Source organism: Coffea arabica, chromosome 5c (assembly GCF_036785885.1).
Source record: "Coffea arabica cultivar ET-39 chromosome 5c, Coffea Arabica ET-39 HiFi, whole genome shotgun sequence".
Taxonomy (NCBI): Eukaryota; Viridiplantae; Streptophyta; class Magnoliopsida; order Gentianales; family Rubiaceae; genus Coffea; species Coffea arabica.
Window position 1 is genome coordinate 44,167,527 of NC_092319.1, and position 23,334 is coordinate 44,190,860.

The 23,334-nt window shown below is 35.9% G+C and overlaps 3 protein-coding genes across 6 annotated transcripts; 1 reads left to right on the top strand and 2 right to left on the bottom strand.

The window, feature by feature from the left end:
* Positions 1-318: 318 nt before the first annotated feature.
* On the bottom strand, positions 319-8,595 carry LOC113690328 (probable sugar phosphate/phosphate translocator At1g06470). 3 transcript variants are annotated; one of them, XM_027208173.2, is made up of 13 exons: positions 8,314-8,595; positions 7,030-7,729; positions 6,773-6,942; positions 6,130-6,215; positions 5,529-5,578; positions 5,053-5,120; positions 3,554-3,654; positions 3,362-3,374; positions 3,014-3,198; positions 2,700-2,786; positions 1,630-1,724; positions 1,387-1,515; positions 319-737 (listed from the first exon to the last, which is right to left on the bottom strand). In XM_027208173.2, the coding sequence occupies exons 2-12, from the start codon at positions 7,539-7,541 to the stop codon at positions 1,395-1,397; spliced, it is 1,488 nt and encodes a 495-aa protein (XP_027063974.2). In that variant the 5' UTR covers positions 7,542-7,729; positions 8,314-8,595; the 3' UTR covers positions 319-737; positions 1,387-1,394. The 3 variants fall into 3 exon arrangements, with proteins under 3 accessions (XP_027063974.2, XP_027063973.2, XP_027063975.2); XM_027208172.2 differs by having other exon boundaries at positions 1,358-1,515; positions 8,314-8,594; XM_027208174.2 differs by lacking the exons at positions 3,014-3,198; positions 3,362-3,374 and having other exon boundaries at positions 1,358-1,515; positions 8,314-8,594.
* Positions 8,596-13,166: 4,571 nt separating this feature from the next.
* LOC113688836 (heat stress transcription factor A-4c) lies at positions 13,167-15,138 on the bottom strand. Its single transcript, XM_027206643.2, has 2 exons — positions 14,680-15,138; positions 13,167-14,524 (listed from the first exon to the last, which is right to left on the bottom strand). Exons 1-2 carry the CDS (start codon positions 14,896-14,898, stop codon positions 13,412-13,414), a joined length of 1,332 nt encoding a protein of 443 aa, XP_027062444.1. The 5' UTR covers positions 14,899-15,138; the 3' UTR covers positions 13,167-13,411.
* Positions 15,139-19,162: 4,024 nt separating this feature from the next.
* LOC113690101 (uncharacterized) lies at positions 19,163-22,714 on the top strand. 2 transcript variants are annotated; one of them, XM_027207919.2, is made up of 6 exons: positions 19,163-19,363; positions 20,658-20,786; positions 20,887-21,136; positions 21,515-21,629; positions 21,837-22,001; positions 22,464-22,714. In XM_027207919.2, the coding sequence occupies exons 1-6, from the start codon at positions 19,265-19,267 to the stop codon at positions 22,534-22,536; spliced, it is 831 nt and encodes a 276-aa protein (XP_027063720.1). In that variant the 5' UTR covers positions 19,163-19,264; the 3' UTR covers positions 22,537-22,714. The 2 variants fall into 2 exon arrangements, with proteins under 2 accessions (XP_027063720.1, XP_027063721.1); XM_027207920.2 differs by lacking the exon at positions 19,163-19,363 and adding an exon at positions 19,582-19,692.
* Positions 22,715-23,334: the final 620 nt, after the last annotated feature.

The window sequence follows — 23,334 nt, forward strand, 5'->3', positions numbered from 1 at the left end:
ACTTGTTCTATATGTTTTAGTCGTTTCAATCTCTTTATTTGCAGTTGTTCTTCCTGCCATCGGACACAGACCGAGGTTAAGGATCATGATGGCTGAAAATTGCAGAAAGATTATTGATTGTTCCTTGCGTTGACATTCCTCAAAAAATTTCCAGGAATGGCAGATGATTAATTGTTCAAGTGTACAGAATTAGTCTCTAAACTCGATGCGTACACTGAAATTTGCTTCAAACTTGACGAGACGGAAAAACAAAAGGAATACTGGAAAGAGGCCAATGCTAAACTAGAATGGCCAAACAAAGAGGCAGAGAAGTCCAGATACTGCCAAATCTTCTATGCCAATTCATTTTATCAACATTTTAACAGTCGGAAACAATGTCAAAATTTTGATAAGATGAAAATAATAAAATACAAATATACAGGCATGTCCTTTCCAACAAAAATTGGGACTTTGTATCCCCGGAGCATAATTGATTGATGATAAAAGTTCATCTATTGGCTATTGCTACCAAAAAATATATATATATATATATCTTCCTTTTCTTGGCACATATCTATCTCTGATGGAAGACATCAGCAATGACTGAAGAGCCATGTTTCCTCATCTCTAGCCAGCAAATGCTTCTTTGAGCCGTTTATTCACAAGGGGAAACAATTTGAGCTTCTTCCATGCAAATATTCCAACTTCTTCTCTCTGCTACAATAATTGAAGTATCTCCCACCACTTTCAGCAGTCATCTAGTAATTTAAAAAGAAACTACATCTCAGTAGTCGTCTAGTTGCCTAACAGTGTGTATATAGACAATGTATAAACTCCAAAAACTTTGAAGAACTATCTCATTCACACTTTAAAAAGGTGAGGTACTCCTCCCTTGATTACATGTACGAAAGAGAGCAGTATACGAAACATGCAGAAAATCTAGTACTTTAACCACATAGAGACCAGGACAATTGTGACCTTAACCAATGAACATTTAATTTTTTTACCAGCAGCAATACCTTAGATGTCACATTACTCGTATCCTACAACAATATTCACTATCACAATGCACATTTGTTTCAGATGAAAAGGCTCAAGCCAAAGACCTTTCAGTTACTCGCGAGTCTCTATAAAAATAGAAAACTACTAGTTATTGACTTCATAAGGTTACTCATTAGTGTGTATCATCACAGAAAGAAAGGTGATGTTATAGAGAAAAAAGGGTTCAAGGCAGCAGGTTAAATTAGAAAACAATAAAGCTGGTGAACAGTTGAGTTCCCCCGTAGATCAAATCACCGAGTACCTAGAAGCATATGTATTTGCAAAAAACCAGAAAGAAAGCATTCAAGAATTGTTTTTAGTTCATATAGTGGCTTACTGAATTTCACATAATGAGCAAACAATTACATCAAGTTTCAAGGGCCGTCCAGTTGATCATCCATCTCTTCAAGAATAACATATTTTGCAGCAGCACTTTCTGTTGGTGAACCTCTCATTTCACCTTCAGGTCTATCACCCTTCTGCAGCCTCAGGTATCTGAGTCACACAGGTCCAGAAAAGCAAGTCAATTATATGAAACTATTATGGTAAGAACAGCCTGCTGGGAAAATAAGATAATTAGGTTCTAAGTCATATAACTCGAGTACTTACTTGTACCAGTTGAATAAACTGACACCGACCATTATTGTAACAAGACCAACTCCTTTTAAAAAGGTGAAGTCATCATGGAAGTAAAACACTGCAACCTGAATATACATCAAATACATTAGTTACAACAAACAGAAACTATTAGCAATGCATATCCTCAAACTGTTGCGGGCCTCAACATTATAGGAGTAGCGTATTGGGGCATAATTATCCAAATAATAGTTTCAAAATTAGTGCATTCTCAATGAGGATGCTTCTTAAATGGGGACAGATACTCCTAAATCTGATCTCAACTGTCTACAAAAGCTAATAATACAACAACCTCAGAAAGGACACTTCTGCATATGAAGGCAGGGAACCAATAAATAGACCTCAGGTGGACTTTGTAAACAGAAAACTTCAGGTACCATAATCCTTGATCATATCTAAATGTGACGTAAGAGAACGAATGAGTAGGAGTGAGAGGAGTGTGTAATCAGCAAACTTCAGTTACCATAAACCCCAATCATATTTTAGCAAACTCAAATGATATCAAGCAAATAAACCTTAACAGAACAATAAGCAAAAATTGAATAATTGGTCTTTTTCAGGGTCAGATTGGAGGAGAGATGGGGTATGGTGGTATACTGTCAGAAGACTATAGCATTTTCTGAGTGATACTTGTGAAAATAATTGAAAGACCAAGCAAGGAATTTTTCCAAACAAAAGGCCATGCACAAGAAATAGCAAAGAACTAAACAAAGATATGCACAGATGTCCCTGATCATGAACTTATCATTATACCATTGCTACTAATTGCAGATAACAAATACCTTTAAAATAATCCAGAAAAATGAGGGAGAAAGGAAAAGTGAATAAGCTTTTCTCTTAAGATCAATCCAGGCAAGGTTGAAAAGAAATCAAGGGTGTTTCACCCAAGACCTTAAAATTATTCGTTCAAATAGATATATCACTCCACCATTCTGGTGTGCTATTAGAGCAAATGTAACAGAATCAAATATCCTCACTGCGAGCAAGCATTACACAGCAAACAGAGAATGACATGCAATCTACATCTAAGGAATGGCTCATACCAATATGGTGACAGCTTCTTTGACAACTCCAGCTATTGTTACTGTTACTGCACTTGTTACTGATACAAGAATATATTCTGTTAATACCTGCAGAAGAACAAATAAGCTGAGTTTCAAACTGAAAAATGAAATTCACAGTGAAATTTCTTAACTACCGCATCTTCTTTAACTATCTTCAAATACTTCTAATGTAAACCAACCATTTCCCATTACCAGAGTTGAAGAGATTGATCTTGTAAAGAGGCATTTTTCTCTTTTGAAAGGAGCAGAAACCATTTTTATCCTTTCTGGGGAAATAAGTAGAGGTTACATACCATAAAGAAAGCAAGAGTTCCACCAAAAAACATCAGCAAGCAACTTTTGACTATGTGCCATGAGCTATCAAAGTAGTCGCTACTTTTTATCTCATGCCATGGATCCAATATTAGAGACAGAAAAGCTGTAGCAATTGCCATTATTGGAGTCACATAGCTCATTAAGGTAAGTGGATTTTTCAGACCTGGAGACAACCAAAAACAGCATGTCATTATATTCTTTCTTGCTACAATTAAACAGCAACTAACATATCCTGGTCCTTAACAAAAAAATGAACAAAAGTTAAAAATAATGCCAAGCAACAGCAAGTGCATAATTTGTTTTCCAAAGCAACGGATAGTGCTTACCATAGACTTCTTTCTTCATTCGGATTCAGAATCAACCATTGGTATGAAAGATGCAACATCCAAAAATCACATATTACATAACAGGAAAAAAAATTAAAAAAATAAAAGAACAGTAATGCAGATTAAAATAACTAGAAGTCCTCAAAAGATGTGATGAAATAGTGCAATACCATAAACCGATAAATGTCCAACCTGAAGAAGAATTTGAGTCATAGTCCATCTAAACCCAGACATTACAGCAGCAAGCATAACAAAGATGAAACCCCAAAATTCAAACTCGGTCTCCTTTGCAACTGCATTATGCAGCACTACAAGTCAGCACAAATATGCATAATGGAAGCGCCCCTTGGGTATAATCACCGCATTTCTAGTAATTTTGGGAAAAGTCAAGGAAGTTTAAATCATTCAAAACACCTGAACCTCGATCCGAAAGGAGAAAGAAAGAATAGGGACACAATCAGGTCATAGTCATTCAGCTCATTAAATTAATTCATGCCTAAAACCCAAATAAATGTAACATTACTACAAAATTTCCAAAATTAATGAAAAAATACAAACATGAAGTTAAAACCATGTTTTATGTTCAGTGAAGTATCACATGATGAACAAAACCACATATATATAGAATTTATACATCAGATGAGTTATATTGATGAAGCATCAATGAAAAAATGCTTTTAGTATAAGTGGTAATAAATGCTTATGTTGTAGAGGGCAACAGCATAAAAAGTAAAGCACACAAGCATGTTTCAAAAGATTAATCATGAAAAGCGTAATCTTTTAAAAAGCGTTCTTAGTGAGTTATTTCAGTTCCATGTTTTCATTCATTTGAATCAAAATGAAACAGAGCACTAAGTTCAACAATTATTTGTTATTTGTAATAAACAAGTAGTTAGTTTATCGGAATCAAAGGAAATAAGAATGGAATTTTCTTTGGTGACACAAGTTCGAATTGTAGAACGAATAAAAAGTTGTGGATAATTCTTTTTTAAGAATTACCGATAAATCGATAATAAGCACTAAGATTGAGAACTTGATCCGTTTGCCCAGAGACACAAGTTAATGAAAACAGAGAGAGATGAACTAAAGAAGTCACCAAATAATTTGCATTTCTACAGCGCATCAACACAACGTTTATCCATATAACATACACCCTTTATTGCATCCAATCTTTGCATAAGACAAGATCCCCTATGCTCTTAAAAGTATGATAGTCTCCTTTTTCTTTCTTTTCATTCACAAGATATCAGCAGGATGAAAATTCAACTACGTGATATATTTGTCATGTACACAGTTCAAAATCTTTAGTGATAACGTCTAGTAAAACCATCATTTCATCAAATGTGCATGCAATATTGAAAAATTAAATCCATCATGTAATGTTGGAAGAAGTTTTTATAAAGTGTTTTAATTAAATATTTCAGTAAACTTACACTAAAATGAAGTTTATGAGCTTGTGAACAAAATTGTCAAAATATCTCTAATTTCGGTAAGCATCACAAAACTCCAATAGAATCTCAATTGAAGGCATCAGAAGAATACAGTCCCAGCACAATACTGCAAGCATGTTGAGGAACAGTTGATCTGAAGAAACAGTAGGCTTCACTTGACATGACATAACAAACAAATGTGACTTTGCCCAAACACACTATTGTGACAACATTAACTAACATAAAGGACAAAGTAAATACCTGTCAACAATATCCCAACAGAGATTATTAACATTATGCCAAACAGCTTAAGACTTGGAGATTCCAACCTACAAAATAAAGCATTTCAAGGTTAACAGGGAATTTCCAGGGTATTGTAGAACAATAACATCCTTAGTGCCAAACAATCAATAATAAGCATAGATTTCACTTTCCTGCTTTCTTTCTAAAACCAACCATCTTGCTCAAATGGCCATCAACAAAGAGCAATCATGGTCCAGAAAAATTGTATTCTTCAATATTACCTCCAAAAATTAAAGAAATACTAGTGATGCAATACTGCAAGGTTTTCTTTAATATTAAAAAAAAAAGGACCAACACAGCTGAATCCGGACGAATAATATTCTAAGGATAGTGCAAAACTGATCATTATATTAAACCGAAATCAAGCCCATCAAGCCCATCAAAGAGGAGTAATTGTTGAACCAAGTATTGAGATTAAAGAACAAAATTAGTACCTGAATGCAAAGGCAAATATAAGCAGGAATATCGGTGATGCTGATTTACACTGCAGTAACCAATAACATAGAATTACTTTCAGATAAAATATGTCTGGCGGCATCAACGTCAGTAAAGATAACTAAGAATAGCATTTAGTCTACTGAGCTTAATTTGAGGAAAGTCCAACAAATAGAACTAGGTCATCCAATCCTCCTTCCCCAGACCCCTGCCTCAAATATAGTTCAGTAGCAATCAGAAAAGTGATAAAATATTTATACACATGCAATCAAACAAAAGGAAATAGTGAACAGCTACAGGATGTAAAATGACATAACAGCATGGAGAAAAATGAAGTCCAGATGGCACCCATGCTGTAATACTGTAGCAGGGACCAATTTTCTTATAATTTAAAATCATCAAGCAATGTTCGGTCCAATAAGTTCAGATAATAAAGGCTAGATTGCACGTTAATGCACCAACAATTAGAAAGGTTACTTCCATGTATCAAACAATGACGTCCAAGGCAAGAATGGAGCCAGCTTTACAATTGCAGCGATCTTGTCATATGCATATGGGAAATCTTTTATCATAGATACATAAAGAGAAAGAATGACTAACCATAGTGGCAAAGGTAACAGAGATGAAAACAAGGGATGCGTTGCTCAGGTTAACATCCATGGCAGTGCTAAGAGCTGTTGGTACAACTGTGAAAGGTAAATGCCATCTGTAGCATTAGTTGTCAGAAAAGTTAATAAAATAAGTAGCAGAAAACTAAACTACAGGATAATGGAATCAAAAGTTCATTCATGCATAAGTAAACTCAACAGTGGAACAAGATGGTCCAATAACAGGAACAAAGAGAACGAGAAAAACTAATATCAGAATGACCCAGATCTTTACGGCTTCAGTTTTATAATGAAATGGACTTTATGCAATAATTATAATGAGGAAGAGGACATCCAGTAAAGACCATGGTCAAATATATAACCTCTCTTAATGCATCCAGTAAAGACCATGGTCACAGATAATACTCCATAATGCATCCCCTGTATGCTTGATTAGATAGAGGGTAGTCAGATATAACCTCTCTTAATGCATTTCAAACACGTATAATAGTCAGATGCAGAATCACATTCTTATGAGTTTGAAATAGTCCCCATCGAAGGAAATATAATTCATGATTGTAACCATACAGATTTGAAAATGATTTTCAGGTACAAATATAAATTGGGAAGATACAAGTGATGAAGTTTACGAGTACCTCTCACAAAGTAATCTCTCCAAGACATGATTACAGTGGGCTGAAATCTATGAGACCAGAACCATGTTATGGCTTTGGATAAAACAGCTTGCATTGCAAAGTGGACAGTATTCATCATTAAGGGAGCAGGAAACTTCCCCATATCATCACCTAGAAGAGTCTTATTATACCTGCAACAACACCAAATAACATAAGCTCCAATGATTCATGAAAATAGCAGTAACTGAGGAGTACATGAACGAAAGTAAGGCACTTACAATGTCAAGAATGTACTGAAAGTGTACCAGACAAGTATGAAAAACAAGGTCTTTAGCACATCAGCAACAGAAACAACTGCTCTTGACGTCTTTTGTGACGCTTCATGATTACTTGGGTGGCTGTCCTCCGTGTCAGAGTAAGTCTGATCATTCCCCGAACCAGATTCAACATCGAAAGGCAGATAATTCTCGTTTCCATTCCCTATACTATGTCTACTGGCATCTCTTATATGAACGCCCTCCATAATTTGCTTGAACTTACCAAAAGCTTGTCTGTCTTTTTCTAGAAACCCATTCTTGGATCTACTTTGCTGAACTAAGGGCAACTCAAACTTGAAATCATCCATGTTGGCATCCTCATTTTCAAGTTGATGTGAATGGAATACTCCATTCTCGTCACACCAGCCTGAGAAAGACAACTCCCTTCGAAAACCAACTTCCTTATCTCCCTTTGAAACTTCGCTGCCTCCACTCTGTTCAGCTTTTTCTGTGTTCAAATCGCTCTCTACCATCTCCTTTCTTGTATAGGATCAGAGCCATCTAAACTGACACAAACCGAATGGCCTAGACATCCAGGCCCACATGTATAATTTTTACGTCAAGCAAACCTCTAATCTTGTCAGCTCAAAATCAATTGCAATGCACCATAATCTTGTCCCCACCGGATTAAAATTTGAAACTTTACTCTAGAACACCTAATCTGAAACACCAAATACCCAAAATAAATAAGTAAATGAAGTCAAAAAGCCAAAGTACATACCGGTGCATAGATCACTGAGCCATTACAAGAATTCATACAAGTCACAATTTTTCATATTCAATTAACGTCATGAGATATTTAAAAGTCCAGACGTATAATTTCTCACTAAAACAATCAACTAAATACTGCACAATGATGACCATATGCATTGCTCTACATAAGAAGTAAACGTAAATCCCAGAAAGATTAACTACAACATAGGACAACTGAACTGGAAAAAAGACCAAACCCTGCTGAAGAGGCTCCATTCATAGCCGGTTTTAGGAGGGACGATACTTTTTATTTCTAATCAGAATCTCATCTTTTTCAAGAATTCTAAGCATGGAATTTCTTTCCACGGCAGGGTCGGGACAGTGCCAAACATTAACAAATACAAGTCTGATCAAAATCAGCTAAAAGAGAACACAGAGGCAAGAAGTATCGCACATTCTGACAATACCAAGCAAGAATGAGATTGGATACCGAACAGCTTATTAACTCAAGCACAATCCAATTGGAAAACTAACAAGAGATTCAAAACTCACCCGGGATTCTTGAAAAAACAACAGGGCTTAGATTGATAAAAATCGTAACTTTATCTGACTTTTATGTGTAAATATCTGATCTGATCTGATTTTGTGTTAGCTTTCTCTAAGGTTTGGTGGCTAATTAAGAGAGCTGAGTTTGGTATGGTTTGTGGGGGCTTAGTGAGGGCGTTTGTTGAGGTGGGTTTGCATTTGCAAATCTGAATCTGAAAATGTAAATATTGTTTGTTTTGATTATAATCTAAGGAAAAAGTACCACAGGCCTCTTTTACTTTGGCCAACAAGTCAGGAAGGAAGAATAGAGATAAAGTGGGAAAAACCAGTAGATTTTTTTTTTTTTATTCTTTTATACAATTTCAGCAATGCTGTAAAAGTAGCCATGTTGGTAAAATTCCCATGCAGTCAAATTTGTCTCGGTTCTGCACTATTAGATAGATTTTCTTCCAACCTGTATTGGATTCTTTTTTTTTTTTTTGTGTGAATTAAATCTCTTTTTGGTTGTGTATACGGAAAGGTAATACAATTACTCGAGATGAAAGATGATGAGGTATCTAATTAAATCTCTTTTTGGTTTTAGGAAATAGAGATGATGATATCTAATTTCCTACCTCCTCTCTATTCTTTAAATTTCATCCTTTGCTTTGCTAGAAAGAGTTAAAAAAAAAACTACAATATGTAAGAAAATATATTATATCCATCAAAGGAAAAAATCATGCCATAGTTTTGCATTTTTTTTTTTTTTTGCTTAATCCGATCCTATAAGCAAATGTATATTATCTAAAAATTTGTATTTATGAAAATCTATTTTATGATTTTCCACATTTTACCCGTTTGCTTATTAGGAACATCGATCTTCTATGTTGGCATGTTAAATCAATCCTAAAAAGGTTATTATTTAGCAATAGTATTTTAGTCAAGTCAAATTTATAATAATTTTATTGGAGTTAAATTATGATAACTCTGTTTGGATCCCCTGTTTTTGGAGTGTTTTTCAAAAACTAGTTTTTCAAATATAATAAAAATTTTTAAAAAGTATTCTAAAAGGTAATCTAAAAATTAGTTTAAATTTTTTTAAAATTTTAAAAAATATCTCAAAATATATTCTAGAAACTTTTCTACTCTTAAATATCTCAAAATATTTTCTAAAAATATATTCTAAAAACTCTGCTATAACAAAGTTTTTCAAAAACACCCCCAAAAAACAGCAAATCCAATATAGTTTTTTCGTTTAGAAACTGATGAAAATTTGATAGGTTTGTTCATATTATGTTATTAATATTATATTTGTTGATTTATTACTCTTCACTCACGCATTGATTTTATGAAATTTATCTCCCATAGCTTTTTGGCAAAAAATTTTGAGCTCTACATTCTATATTAATTCTACTTTTGTGACATGTAGATTATGAGTAATCAATTTCCTAATTCCACCTTTTTCTCTTCATAAAACCACATGCAACATTTTAATGAGAACCACAACTTCTAATGCCTCTGTTAACTCCAGCCAGTCGTCCAAGAAGGAACCGTATAATGGAAAATTCGAACTGGATTTAGTAAATCTCTCGCTCTAGTACAAAATATAAGGAAAATGATTCTTGGAATGTGACTTTGACAATCCATTATCGTCAAAAAAGAAAAGAAAAAGGGAAACAAGCTGAATTTGGCTATTTGCATGTCCTCAATGTTTGAAAACTTGCCTGATATTTTAGCATTTTCCCACTTTAGAATTAAATTTTGAACAATTGTCATAAAAAAAACCCATAATTCTATTTTTTTTTTCTTTTTTTCATTACTGTGGGTATTCGAGTCTACATCCGACTAATCCTACAGCGCTCCAGCAGAGCGGGTCCGACCGATGCTGAAGAAAATTACAACTGAATTGCTGCCCCGAATCGAACCTAAGTGAAACTCACCTAGGGAGGCTACTCCCGCCAGCAGCAAACCAACCCAGCGCGGCCCATAATTCTAATTGGATGCATCTTTTTTGATCCTTCAATGCTTGCGTGTAAGAGATGATAGGATTCAGGGATGGAATAGTGATCGGCTAATTAACCTCTTAGCAGTTGATCATTACAAAGCGGCTAGCGGTCAAGATTGGCCAAATGATGCATTTTAGGAAAATTGTGTGATTCTGATTCATTGGATAATGCATCTCTCTCTCTTTCTACGGCAGAAATTTATTTATTGCATACAATGCTTAGTCACAAAAGAAAAATCTTTTTTTTTTTTTTACAATATTTTCCCTTGTCTTTCTAGTTATGATCCACATTCCCGTTTGCCAAGTGAATTTTTTAGATATTTATCTAAAATTTTACTATAACTTACTGTAAAAGTTGTAGAAAATTTTTTTTTACAATGTTTAAATTTTTAGATATTTTGAAATGTATAGTTTAAAAATTTTTTGAGATGTGTTAAAATAATTGTAGCAAACAAACTTGACCAAAAATTTGCTTATCAAACAAGGCATTTGGTCCTTTTTTTTCTTCTTGTTTCTGAGTCGGAAGCTTTGGCAGGCAACTTTTGTCCTGTTACAGAAGTACACGTTAAAAGAAACTAGCTTCAAGCCAATCATTCTTGAGCCTATAAAAGAGCTAGATGTTTGGTGGATGCCACTGTTATCACCATTTTGGCCTATCATCAATCTAAAGATGATTGGTGAAACCCACCAATTTTGGTGGTTTCCCCAACACACCTTTGTCATCTACTTTCCTTAGCAGTATATTAAGGACCACAAAACTTCTTCTCTGACCATCATCATATCTCAGGTGGCAAACATGAAATCTGGTATCTTTCTAAAAATGGCAGGCTTTGCTATAGTCATTGACCAACCTGAATAGTACATAGTACAGTATTGAAGTAGCAACCCCAATGTGCAGTTAATGGTACCAGACCACCAAAGACACTGCATTGCTATAGCTCAATTCATCACCAATGGCTTCCTAGGATTGCCTTGTCTGTGTTGTTAGGGGATGAACTGATGGGCGGCCAATATATTTGAGAACAGATAGTTTATGACACAGGTTTTCAGTTCATCAAATGCACTATGAGGAAAAACAGTTCTAGAAGGACAACAACACTAACTTCACAGGCCAGACCATTTTCAGAAACCAAACAACATAGAACAAACATCCTTGGAAATCCCGTTCTGTTCCTTTTGTTTTGGAGTCTATAGGCCCTTCCTTCAGCTAACAACGTACAGAGAGTCATGTCCATGAAGGTTTGCGGGGTATACCACATTGTCATGTTAAAGAATGCTCAAGGCACCTTATAAATCCATCAGAAGAACAGATACGTGGAAGTGTTCAATATAGTCAGAAGAATAACATGTTATAGGATCTATAATTGGCTGATGCATTAACGCTTGAGAGTCACATACTGGTCCTCTAATGGGACAACCTGTGGCAGCAAAGAACCAGAAGCAGTACCAACCCTGGCCCGCCCAACTACCCCTTGATATGATACTGTCAAAGAATTAACTGTAAAGAGCTAAGCATGAAACAACCAACATAACAGGATAACTCAACCATACTGGTATAAACAAGAAGATAAGGATATTTTAAGTGTTCATGCTCAGGGTGTTCCTCGTCAAGGGCACGATTGTTTTCATTAAACATGAAAATTGGAGAAGCTCATAGATGTCCACTTTTAACTTTTTCTTCGTTTCACTGGCTTCACCATCTCATCTAAAGTTGACTTTAGTTCAATAAACCTATTCAAAAAACCACATAAATAGGAAGTCACGTACTCCAAGGCCAATGTGTTACTCTCCATCGAAAGATAAGAGGATATCAAGTTCTTATTTTGTCTCTTTTATATGATGTTGCACAACTTACCACCCATGAACTTGGCCAGTTTGCTTTGCTTACCAGCTAAATGAGCAACGTAAACCTGAGGGCCTTGACTTATGGTAAAGCTCTGTCAAATTTCATACTGGTCAGGCATTGATTTATTCTATAGTCCACCCAATAAAACAACAATGTATCTTTGTCAAATTAATTAATCATTCCCCACCTTTACCGTAATCCTACTCAATCAACCACAGAAGTTTATTCATCTATGATAGTTTTGATCCATGTTTGGCGGCAGGCTCATCCAGCATTCTTTTCCACTCATGGAAACTCCCAATTCATTTGAATCTGCATGGACTCCAAATTCATTTAAGTCTGCAGCAACTGACTATAGTGTGCCTCTACAACACTGCTATAGGAAACAATCTTAGCTATGAAATCTATCTATTCACCTAGCCAAAATAGGTTCATCCTGAGTTCTACAATACCTATCATCTAAAGTGAGTAACTTAGAACCAAAACATTGTCCCAGATGAGGATACCAGGCCCTATAATGAATTAGAAAGGATGTCAAACATTATGGCAAAGGAAATGTAAAGACAAATTTAAAAAATCATTAAAAAATTATATCAGTGGCTCTGATAGCAATAAGGAAACCTTCCCCCTTCCCCCAAAGAGAGAGAGGGGGGGGGGGGGGGGAAGAAAGATAGAAAGAAAGAGAGAGAAAGAATCCATGTAGCAGATGCGTGATTGAGCAAATACAGGTGCAAAGTTAAATATGTGGTACTTGTAGCAACTGAGTTTCTCATAATATATTCCAAGTTGCAAACACCAGAAAACATCACATGCAACTTCCCACTGTACGTCTGAGAGGAGAAAATGAGTTTTTATCTTAAACTCCCACTAACAATTAAACGAATTCACTGAAAGAAAGTGGCAAGGTGGAAGCATAAAAACTAGCTCAAAATTTATTCATTCTAAGAGATTACAGACAATACGCAGCCCCTTCATTAGGAGTGGAAGACCGTGAAAAACATCAAAAGAAAGCAGGAAGATAAGCAAAAGTACATCAAGGAGAAATTTAAGAAGCAAAACACTTGCCCTCATATCATACAGGACCAAAACTCTGAATGCAAGTATACACAAGAAAATGAAAGACCAAAACCACGTGTACCTAATATGTACCACTACCACATCCTGAAAAGGGGAATGCTATTTATCAAGTCTGATCCCAATGCCCGTTACCTCATTGTCAGTTTGTTAGAAACCCAGCCAGAGAACTGCGTTATCTTGGAGCAAATTGGTGCGCTTCATGTTTTTTCAGCTGGAGTGAGGTGGCCCATCTGTTCTGTTAAGTTTTCTACATTATTCTTGTTCCACCAAGTTCTGTGATGATCTGCCAACCTACTATCACTTGATCTGGCAGCAATCTCTCTTCTCTCAGACTGAACCTCCTGTGTGTCAGAGGAACCGGGAGTCTCAGTTAAAAATTGTTGCCAAAATACATCATTAGTCCCAGCTGGTGCAGATGCAGACACAATGCCCACTCGGTCCTTCGATGTTTCAATTTCCATGATGGTAGCAGGGCTTGTATTCACGTCAATTCCCGATGATTTAGATCTTGAATCCATGTCAAGACAAGGAGATGAGGTTGCCGGACTATCAACATGATTAGAAGACACAACCAACTCAGGAGATGAATGAAATTCGCCAGATGGTGATGATCGAAGAGAATTAGATGAGCATGGCTGGACATTCACATCAGAGTCTCCAGATGATGCAAGTGGTCCAGTTATAGTAAGAGGAGGAGGGTGCGGGAGACAAGCGAAGCCATACATTTCTTCAGCCGAGGAACTACACATTCCATATAGGAATGTCTCCCAAAAATTTACAGATGCATCCAGCTTCTCAATTAGCTCTGCGTTTAGCACTGGAAGACATAAATTTGGGTTCTCTGGTTGGAAACTTACAACTGGGCTCTGACCAATATTAGCTTCATCATATAAGTAATTTGATATCAACAATCGTCTCCTTTTATTATGATTTTCTGACTGTTGCATAAGACCAGAAGCAAATCCAGGTTTTTGAAGGAGTTGAGCCAGACATGCCATCAATTGCCTCTGCCTATTATCTATATTTCTCAAGCGTTCTGCCAATGAATTAACTTCAGTTTCAAATTCTCTACTCTCCTGTTTATGCCTCTCTAGCTCTGACTGGAGCAAATTCTTCTCCCCTTTCAGCCTCTCAATCTCCTCCTGAAATGACTGTCGTTCTGCGTTACCTAGGGGCACTGCAGAATTCCCTTGCACAGAATGGCTGTGTATTGGCTTGCGACGATAGATGTTCCTTAGAAGATGCCTCTGCCCTCTTATAAAATCCTCATTTAAAAACTCCCACTGATCAGGATCACTCTTCCTAAAACCCTAAAAAATGCCAATAAATAGAGATCAATGTCAAACAAATAGAAAAGCAATAGGCACACTAGCAAGCAAAGCAACAAAAGAGAATGAATGGATCCAAAATTAAACAAACTGGAAGGCATCACAATTGGAACTGAAGTTCGCGATAAAAAGCTTACATATGTATTGAGTTGTCTGATAAAACTGGAAAAGTTGTTGTGCTTGAAATACTTCGGCAGCAAATCTCGAGCAAACTCTGGTGGATTCCACACAATGAAGCTCAGACCAGAGTGACTCCAAGAAACAATTGAATTTGTCATGGGGTCTTCAACCATCTCATACGTCTTAGTTAAAAAAGGTGCTGATGCAGTTGATCCACCATTAGATCCATCCATCATTGCGAACAACTTCAATCCAGTTCAGCTCAAGTTTAACTCTATCTATCTATCTATCTAAGCTAAGTCGATCTTATACTTCTGCTGTTCAAAAAACTTCTACAGACTCAGCCATCAAAGTTAAAGAACGTAATCCAGTGAAATTGATCAAGCAATTGAGTTCCTCATAAACCCATGTCAAAAGTTGATTTCTTTTTCCCAAAGAAGACAGAACAAAACAAATGAATCCCAATTCCACCAAAATTCTATCTACTCAAGGCCTGCCCTTTAACGACACAAAAAGCAAATGAAAATCAATGCAGACGAACTAAATCAACCAAGAACCACTCTTCCTACCAAAACCCAGTAACCCAATTATTCCCAATTCAGCGAATTCTCAGGTTAAAAAAGACCCCAAAATCTGAAACCAAGAAGCTGACCAAAATCACAATGAATTCACCCAACCACAAAAATGAATTCACCCAACCACAAAAAGGTTCAACTCAGAGAGCAAAAATGATAAAACCCAATAAAAAATTCTCAATCCCAAGCCAAAATTGAGCACCAAAATCAAGCTGAAAATCAAAACTTGCAGCAACAGATACGGACTTTGGAAGGAAGAAAAAGAAACAAAGGAAACCAAAATTGACCAAATAAAACTTGGGAAAGGGGAAGCGTATAGTTAGGAGAAAAAAAAGACCGAGCGGAATAGTCAAAGTTCACCTCGACATATCGAGAATATATAGAGTGGAGGAGGTGGTGGAGAAGCTGTGGACTTGACTTTGAAAATTTTGTTATCTTCCGGGATGATTGTGTTGAAAAGAAAACTGCTGGCTACAGGAACTTTTGAATTTTCATTTGAACTTTCAAAGATGGTTTTTTTACTTAATGTAATGTGTATATATATATATATATATATATATATATATATATATTTTTTTTTTTTTTTTTTTTTTTTTTTTGGGTTTTTTGTGATTGGAGAAATGCAGTGATGAATCAAGACACGGTCGTGGAATTGTCCTGGAGGACTCGACTGCTCCAAGCGCCAGCAGAGAAGGGAAAAGGAGACGTTTTTGTCTTTGCTGTTTCCAAGCGGAGATGCTAATGAGAGTTGCTATTTAGACTTTGTGGCTGGCGATGCCATTTGGCTTTCTATTTTTCTTTATTAATTTGAACTATTCCTCAATCTCTGCACCCCAAAATTCCAGCATTTCTGGAAACAGAACAATACAAGTAGCCTGTATTTGGGGCTATTTTTATGAAGGGCAAATCTGCTGGCACTGTCTATTTGCCATATATATGGGGATTTGGAGGCATATCTAGACCCAATCTTTCAATGCATTTTGTAGTCAAACTGTGTTACTCCATCATTTATTTGATAATCTTTTTGGAATGTCATCATCAGTTGAAGATCAAGCACAAAAAAACAACATTAGATCGCCTTCCAAAAAACTTTCTTGGAATTAATCTAACCTGGATTTTAGTCATCTTAAAGGATCCGCCTATTAAGAAAGTAAAATTTTGTTTGCAAATTCAGGGGGTGGGGGGTGATTTTAAAGGTTTAATAGTGGCTGCACCTACTCACACTGTGTGAGAAAACCTATTCTAAATTTTCCTTGGCTTGAAAGAAAAATTTGGTTGGTCATCCTGGATTTTAGTTGAACTGGCTATCAAACATTTGCTTCTGTGGTCAAATTTGGCATTAACTTATGATGATCCCATCTTACCTATTCTGACTTGCCGTTGACCGTCTCTAACTTTTGAATCTAAACCATGCAAATCGGCCTTAAACCAGAAACTTCATAGCTTTTCTTTAGATGCTTTTCCTTCTCTTGAATGTTCAGACTAACAAAATCTTGTTGATCATCTTCAAGATTTATTAAACATGATTGTCTTAAGAGTAACGCATGTCATATTGCCTTTAGATTAGGAACTTAAAAAATCTTTCCTATGCTTGGAGTTGGATATCTAGAGTTCATTTTTATCATTCCTAAAGTTTGTTAAACATGAATGAGGGAAGTTTAATTTATGCACTGGCCTTGGATTAGTGGAAGCCTCAAGGGCTTCTTTTTTCACAGTTTTGCTTTTCCATGGACATGTTAGAGCAAAAAATTCTTGGTGGCCATCTTCAATTTTTGCTTTGTCAAACATGACTGTATATTTGAAAATTAACCAAGTATTTGCATCTTTGCTATAGTTGGCCATCATCTTAATTTAACGTTTTATGAAACATGAATGCTTAAATCTAAATTGCACAAGTTGGCCTTGAACTAGAAGTGTTTATATGGCTTTCCTTTTCATGGATGTATAAAGATAATTGCAAGGCCCCCACCCAACCAAAATTGCTATGACCAGATATCAGAAATCATCAACCCTGACTACAAGAGTATGAATGAGTCAAATTCGTATCTTGGAAAAAAAAAAAAATTGCTGTCGACATCCATCGGTCAAGAAGGTCAATACTTAACAGCTGTAAATGTTAGTTCTTCAGTCTCTAAAGATGGATAAAATCAGCCAAGTTTTATACACAAATAGCTAAATTTGTATATATATATCTTACAGAGAGTATATTTGAGGCGAGGGGATTATTAAGGAGCAAGGAAGATTAACCTCCATCAAGAAACATTCCTGAGGTATGCCTAGTCCAACCTGGTGACCTACTAAGTAAAGCCTAATAAAACTTGCAGGACAAAAGAGAGGACTGTCTAATTCTTTGCATACCATGCAAAGTGGAAGAATTGTGCACTCTCTTAATTAAGCTTCTAAGGTTACTAATCGAATAAGGGGAGGGAGGGTTATTAAATGTCTAGCTGTTGCAGATCTTATTTTGTAGCTTATAGTGGAATTTGTAAGTATGTATCAAGGTATCATTCACAGTGATACAGCTCAATATTGTGCATTATTTTTAAGGTTTTTCTAAACAGTGCTTTTAGGGCACTCGTTAACATATCTAAGATTTACCTAATCTATAATGTATGTACACATGCCAACAATTATTATTCTCCTTTGCACTTATATATTTTTCCTATTTAATCTTGCCTTATATTTATTTTCTTTCCCTAATTAATCTTATATTTCAAAAAATATAACCCCTGAAATACATCTTAACGGGACAGACTGTATCTCCAATTACAGACACTTGAAGGTTAGATAACATTATTGAAGAACAGAATCTACTAATTTACTTTTTCATTTTTCTTGTGGTTGAAAAGAGTTTTCCAAAATCAAATGATTATATGATCAGTATCTCTATCAATTAAGTTAGATTTTGGCACGTGAATATATATAATTCTAGCTAGTAAACCAAGTCTAAATCTTGCTCCAAATAGAACTGGCCTCCCCATGATTGCTGGCATCTCAAGTATGCATAGATCAACAGGATGTGAATTTGTCAAAATCCACATAAATTTTCCACACAAATTGCTTTTATTAGCTGGAATGATGTTGTTTTTGTATCTCTTTAACTGGTAAGGGTAATAGAGAACCCTCCTAGGTAGGTGTCTTAGGAAGGACGTAAGGAATCTATCGTACAAGCTGACTTGGAGTTGATTGCGGCTCCATAACAAGCGGTAGACCAGAATTCCAAATGATTTACAACCATTGAGAATACATAGCATACTTTTAATCAGAAATAAGACCTTTGATGGAGTAGTAAATTAATAAATGTTCCAAGAGAAACCAAGGGAAAGAAATGTCGTTTTTGCTAGCTTTTCTTTCAATTTCTTTTCTGGAAAATTTGTTGGTTTCTTCTTCATAATTTGCCTACAACGTAGGAGATATGTTATTTGGATGTTATTTTCCACTGAAGTTTTGTACCAAGAATGCCGGGTTTGAAGCTTGGATACTTCTAAATCATTGGTGGCAAATTTCTTTATTGCCAATACAAGGGCGGACCAATTTGTTTGAATAGGGATTTTTTTTTTTTTTTTTTTGGCAAAAGAATTTTGTGTTTCTATCATATGAACGAATTTTAATTAATTTTTTATTTTCCTAATTATTTTTTCTGGCTCAAACACATGCTAAAATACTTTTAAATTTTTTTCCTAAATAACTTTAAATCCATATATCTTGTTTTCCAATTTCTGAGTCCAACATGCAAAAGCACCCATCAGTGTATCAAGAAACGCCAATTGTAGACCTACAAGCTGCCAAAAAAAAAAAATGACAACGATACAAAGTATCTCAATTCTGATATTTTTGGAGGGAGATTTTTCTCAAAATGTTCATCATCTCACCTCAAAATATCTGCAGGTATCATCATCAACACATCATCCACAGTCAAGTAACAAATAACAAACCCTTTAAATTTCATTTACTTTCAAGAGAATAATTTTACATTATCCCAAGATTTTTAGCAAAAGGGTGCCCTGCAGTTAAGGGAACTACAAGAATGGAGAACCAGGTTGTAAGAAGAAGAGTGAATATCATTGCAAGCCATTTTGGTTCCCCTGAAGATTTATCTGCCGCTGCCACACATCTATTTCCTACGGTAACTCTTGTGCTCATGCATTGCTAGTTTACTTAGTTAATTTTCAGTAGTTACAAGTCTTGCAAGTTGTGGCATGTTGTTGCTTTATATACTGCTTTCCTTCTAGCTGAATCTATCCCAAAAGAGAGAGAGAGAAGAGAATGATTCAATCTTTATTGATGCTTTCTTCCTTTTATCAATCTAGAATAATTTTCTTGATCACTCTTTGAATTGGTAATGCGTGGTTTAACTAATGCAAGAATAAAAGGATTCTGCTTATGAAAGGAGTCAGAAACTGTCCTGGATTTCGCCCCCAAATGATCAGTCCTCCAACTAGGCTTTTCGTAGTGGTATGATAAAGTAGTGCCCTTGTCTGCTAACTGCATTTTACTTTGTTCCATTAGTCCTGGCCGAGTTTCACATAAGTTCTTGTCAGATTAATGGTGGTCGGAGGAAGATTATCTACTTTAACTGGAAGAGAAAAAGGGGGACAGTTTTATTCTCTAAGAACCTAGCCATACGAGGGAATCTGAAGTCTTGTTCTTATGGCGGCATTAGTGGCTTACTTTCAATATCAGTATAAATCATGACAGAGCATTGGAATATTCTGTGCATTGTTTACTTAAAGAAGTTTCAATGCCAGTTTCCCTTTATCAGTTCATTTGAATAGGTGAAGAAGTCTTTTCAAGCTGCTTCCCCGCAAAGCTCTCCTCATCTAAATGTCCCTGTGCTGTTTGTGGCTGGTTCTATGATTTTTTTGATGTGCCAAAGCACTCAATATAATCAGCATAGCTACACATTTATTTGAAATTCTTGACGTCCTAATGAAATTAATTTCTTTTTGAACAAAAGTAGAAGAATCTGGCCTTTGCTGGAGAATACATATGTATTCTTGGCTACAGTTATCTATTTTATGTGATGAAAACTTAGCTAACTCTTATCATCTAGTCTTCATCCTTATTGCTCACATATAGTTCACCGTGCGAGCAATTATCTGATTCATCAATTGTTGGAGCTTCATTTACTATCACTCATTTACTAAAGAATTTTCAGTCTTGTAAGTTTGTTGATTTTGTAATGAGTGGAACAGAATAATTGTCATTTACAGATACCAGCAATTCTTGGTGTCTTTGTTATCTCAAGTACATGAACTGTTGATACTGATCAATAAACTAAAATTCTTGTAATTGTGTAGGTTGGTTTTTATTCCTTGTCCATTCATCTTCTGCAGTTTCTGCAGATGCTTATTTATCTGTTCATATACTTATCTGCAGTGATACTTTTTGACCAACTTTACTTTATTTGCTGCCTTCAGGGGTGCAGTAATAGTTTGAACTCTGTAATCCGGAGGTGTGACAGCAAAATGTATTTTGCCAGGCAGACCTCCTCTTCTCAACCATGTTTCATGAGGCCGGTTGCAAATGAACAGATCTGTCATACTTATGTTAGTTTTTCAATTTTTTTTTTCCTTTGAATTCCTCTATCTGTCTTTACCATCTCCAGCTTATGGATTCTGGTTCCTAACATTTTGACCCTCGGGGCAGGGAAATTATGCTGAATCCACACCACGTTCCAAATCTAGTGGTTCTTTAAACAAGGACCTCTATGCTTATGAAGCACCCATGTTCTCTAGGCCTTCCATAACGGAACCTAGCATGCAGAATGTTGAAGAATTACAATGGCTGCAGCAAGCTTGCAACTTTCATCAACCTGCGCCGGACCCTCCTACTTTTGCCAGGCCAAGCCCAGTAGATTATCATGCAAAAGAAAGAACAGAGGCTTCAAAAGTAAAAGGTAAATGTGAAAATTTTGATTATAATCTGTCGACACATCTTCTTTCAGTTCCATCACTATTGATCAGTTCTTTCATGTAAGTGCCAAAACATGCAAGATGAGAGAGCAACTGAAGATGTGGTTATGAGAGAAGAAGTCTGTGTGTCTATGACTATATGGCACTTGTACTGTCAATTGAGAGGCAAGCCGTGAAAACTGACTTCCATTTAGGGCTCTCCTACACCACAAAATGCCTAATTAGTTGGATCGCTGCTAAATGTTAACTATTATTCAAGACAGTGCAGGGCTTAGCTTCTGTTAGAACTTTTTCTGCCAAAAGTTTTAGTTTGGATTGAATAAATCAGGATCCCATTGTTAAAATTGTCTTAAATCACACAGGATTCGAATGGATGCCAAAGATGGACGTTGCAGAATCTGGGTGCAATTATGTTGTTACAATAGAACTTCCAGGTGCAAGAGCCAGCAATATAAGGGTGGAAGTCAACAACCAAAAGTAAGACACTATCTTTGCCAACATATAAAAGCTGCAGTATCTTTTCACACTCTGATGGTTGGAGCTTATAAATTATATTTAAAAGTTCATGGTTTGATGAAAAAAGAAAGTATGCCTGCCTTCTTTCTGATCTGGGCATTGCTGGTAATCCATTGATTTAGATGCTATTGAAAGCTTTTCTAATGGGCAATTCTCATTTTCTGGCAGCTTGAGAGTAACTGGCTATCGTTCCATTGACTGGGGGAAGGTGGCAAGCTGTTCTATTGACTCTACATCTGCATACCATAGGAGGGAGATTTCACAAGGACCTTATGAGATTGTGTGGCCTCTTCCGAAGAATGTGAACAAGGAAAATATATCAGCAGAACTTGTGTAAGTCATACTTCTTATCATCGATTTTTTGTCTTTGGTTCACTTCTGCATGTTTTGGGGAAATTCACAAATGATGATCTGCTCCCCTCCCTCTGCTTTCCTATGCTATTTGTCCAGTTCTGCATCAATTAAAGGAGACAACAATCTGTAGCTGCACTGTTTATCAACTTCTACTTAACTCCTTATGACTGGAATTTGATTTGCAGCATGGGTTGGTATAGAAGATTTAGGATACATGGCCAGAAAGAAACTTGCTATATAAAACAAGCATTTAAAACCTTACTGAAACACATGGTAGGAGTCTAAAATGGAGTCAGAACAAAAGTTCAGCTGATAAAAACAGATGCTATGAACTAGTCAATTACCATGAAGTTAGAAATATTTAGAAATGAATATGTTATTCAGTGCGAACTTTAATTACTTGATGCTCTATGTGCTGAGATGTTAGAATTTCTGATGCAGAGAGGGCCTTTTACTGATCAACATCCCAAAACTTTCTGAAGCCCGCAGGCAGCTGAAAAGGGTGTATATATAGGTTCAATAGCAGTTCAATACGTACTCATGTAGAATATTTATGAATACCACAAGCTATTCCATTGCAGCATCTCATATAACCGATACGTGATTATGTAAAGTTGTCAAAGATTTTGGAATATTTTTCTGAGCATTGGCCCTTTGCAATAATTACTTCTTTCCCAGATTTCTAATTTCAACATCGCAGTTCCTGTTTCTTCCAGTTTGCAGATTCAGTTCCCGTTTCTGACAAAAATAACATGATTGGCATTCATGAAGCCAATATGAAAAGGATTTTTTTTTGTTTCGATAAAAAAGAATACTAATATCATTCCAATATTTGCACTATTGACAGAATAATCAAAAGTAACACAGATCAACTGATACACCACCATGTCTAAAAACTAATAAACATGATGCATTGGATGGTTTGTTTTGATTGTGCTATTAAGGAGACCCTCTGAAACACTAATTTAGGAGCATGCAGAAATTTGTGAAACAGACGAACTAAAAAAAATTATGCAAGCAATGAATGCTGATTTAACCAGTTAGATCCATTCTTGCCCCCATACAACGTAAAGCCAAATTTACCAAAGTTTTCTCCCAAGCAAATGTTATTATCCATATGTCGCAGTACCTTAACAGGAATGAAGTCGTCCACGCCGCCAATCTTGAAAGTTGAAAGAGTTTCTTCAACAGCTGTATTATACTCAGCTACCATTTCCAGTCAAGCATTGGTCCCAACTCAGTCTCTCAAATAGTCAAAAGTAGCTTATCACGAGAATATGTGAGCCCTTCATATACCCTACTTGGGTCTTAA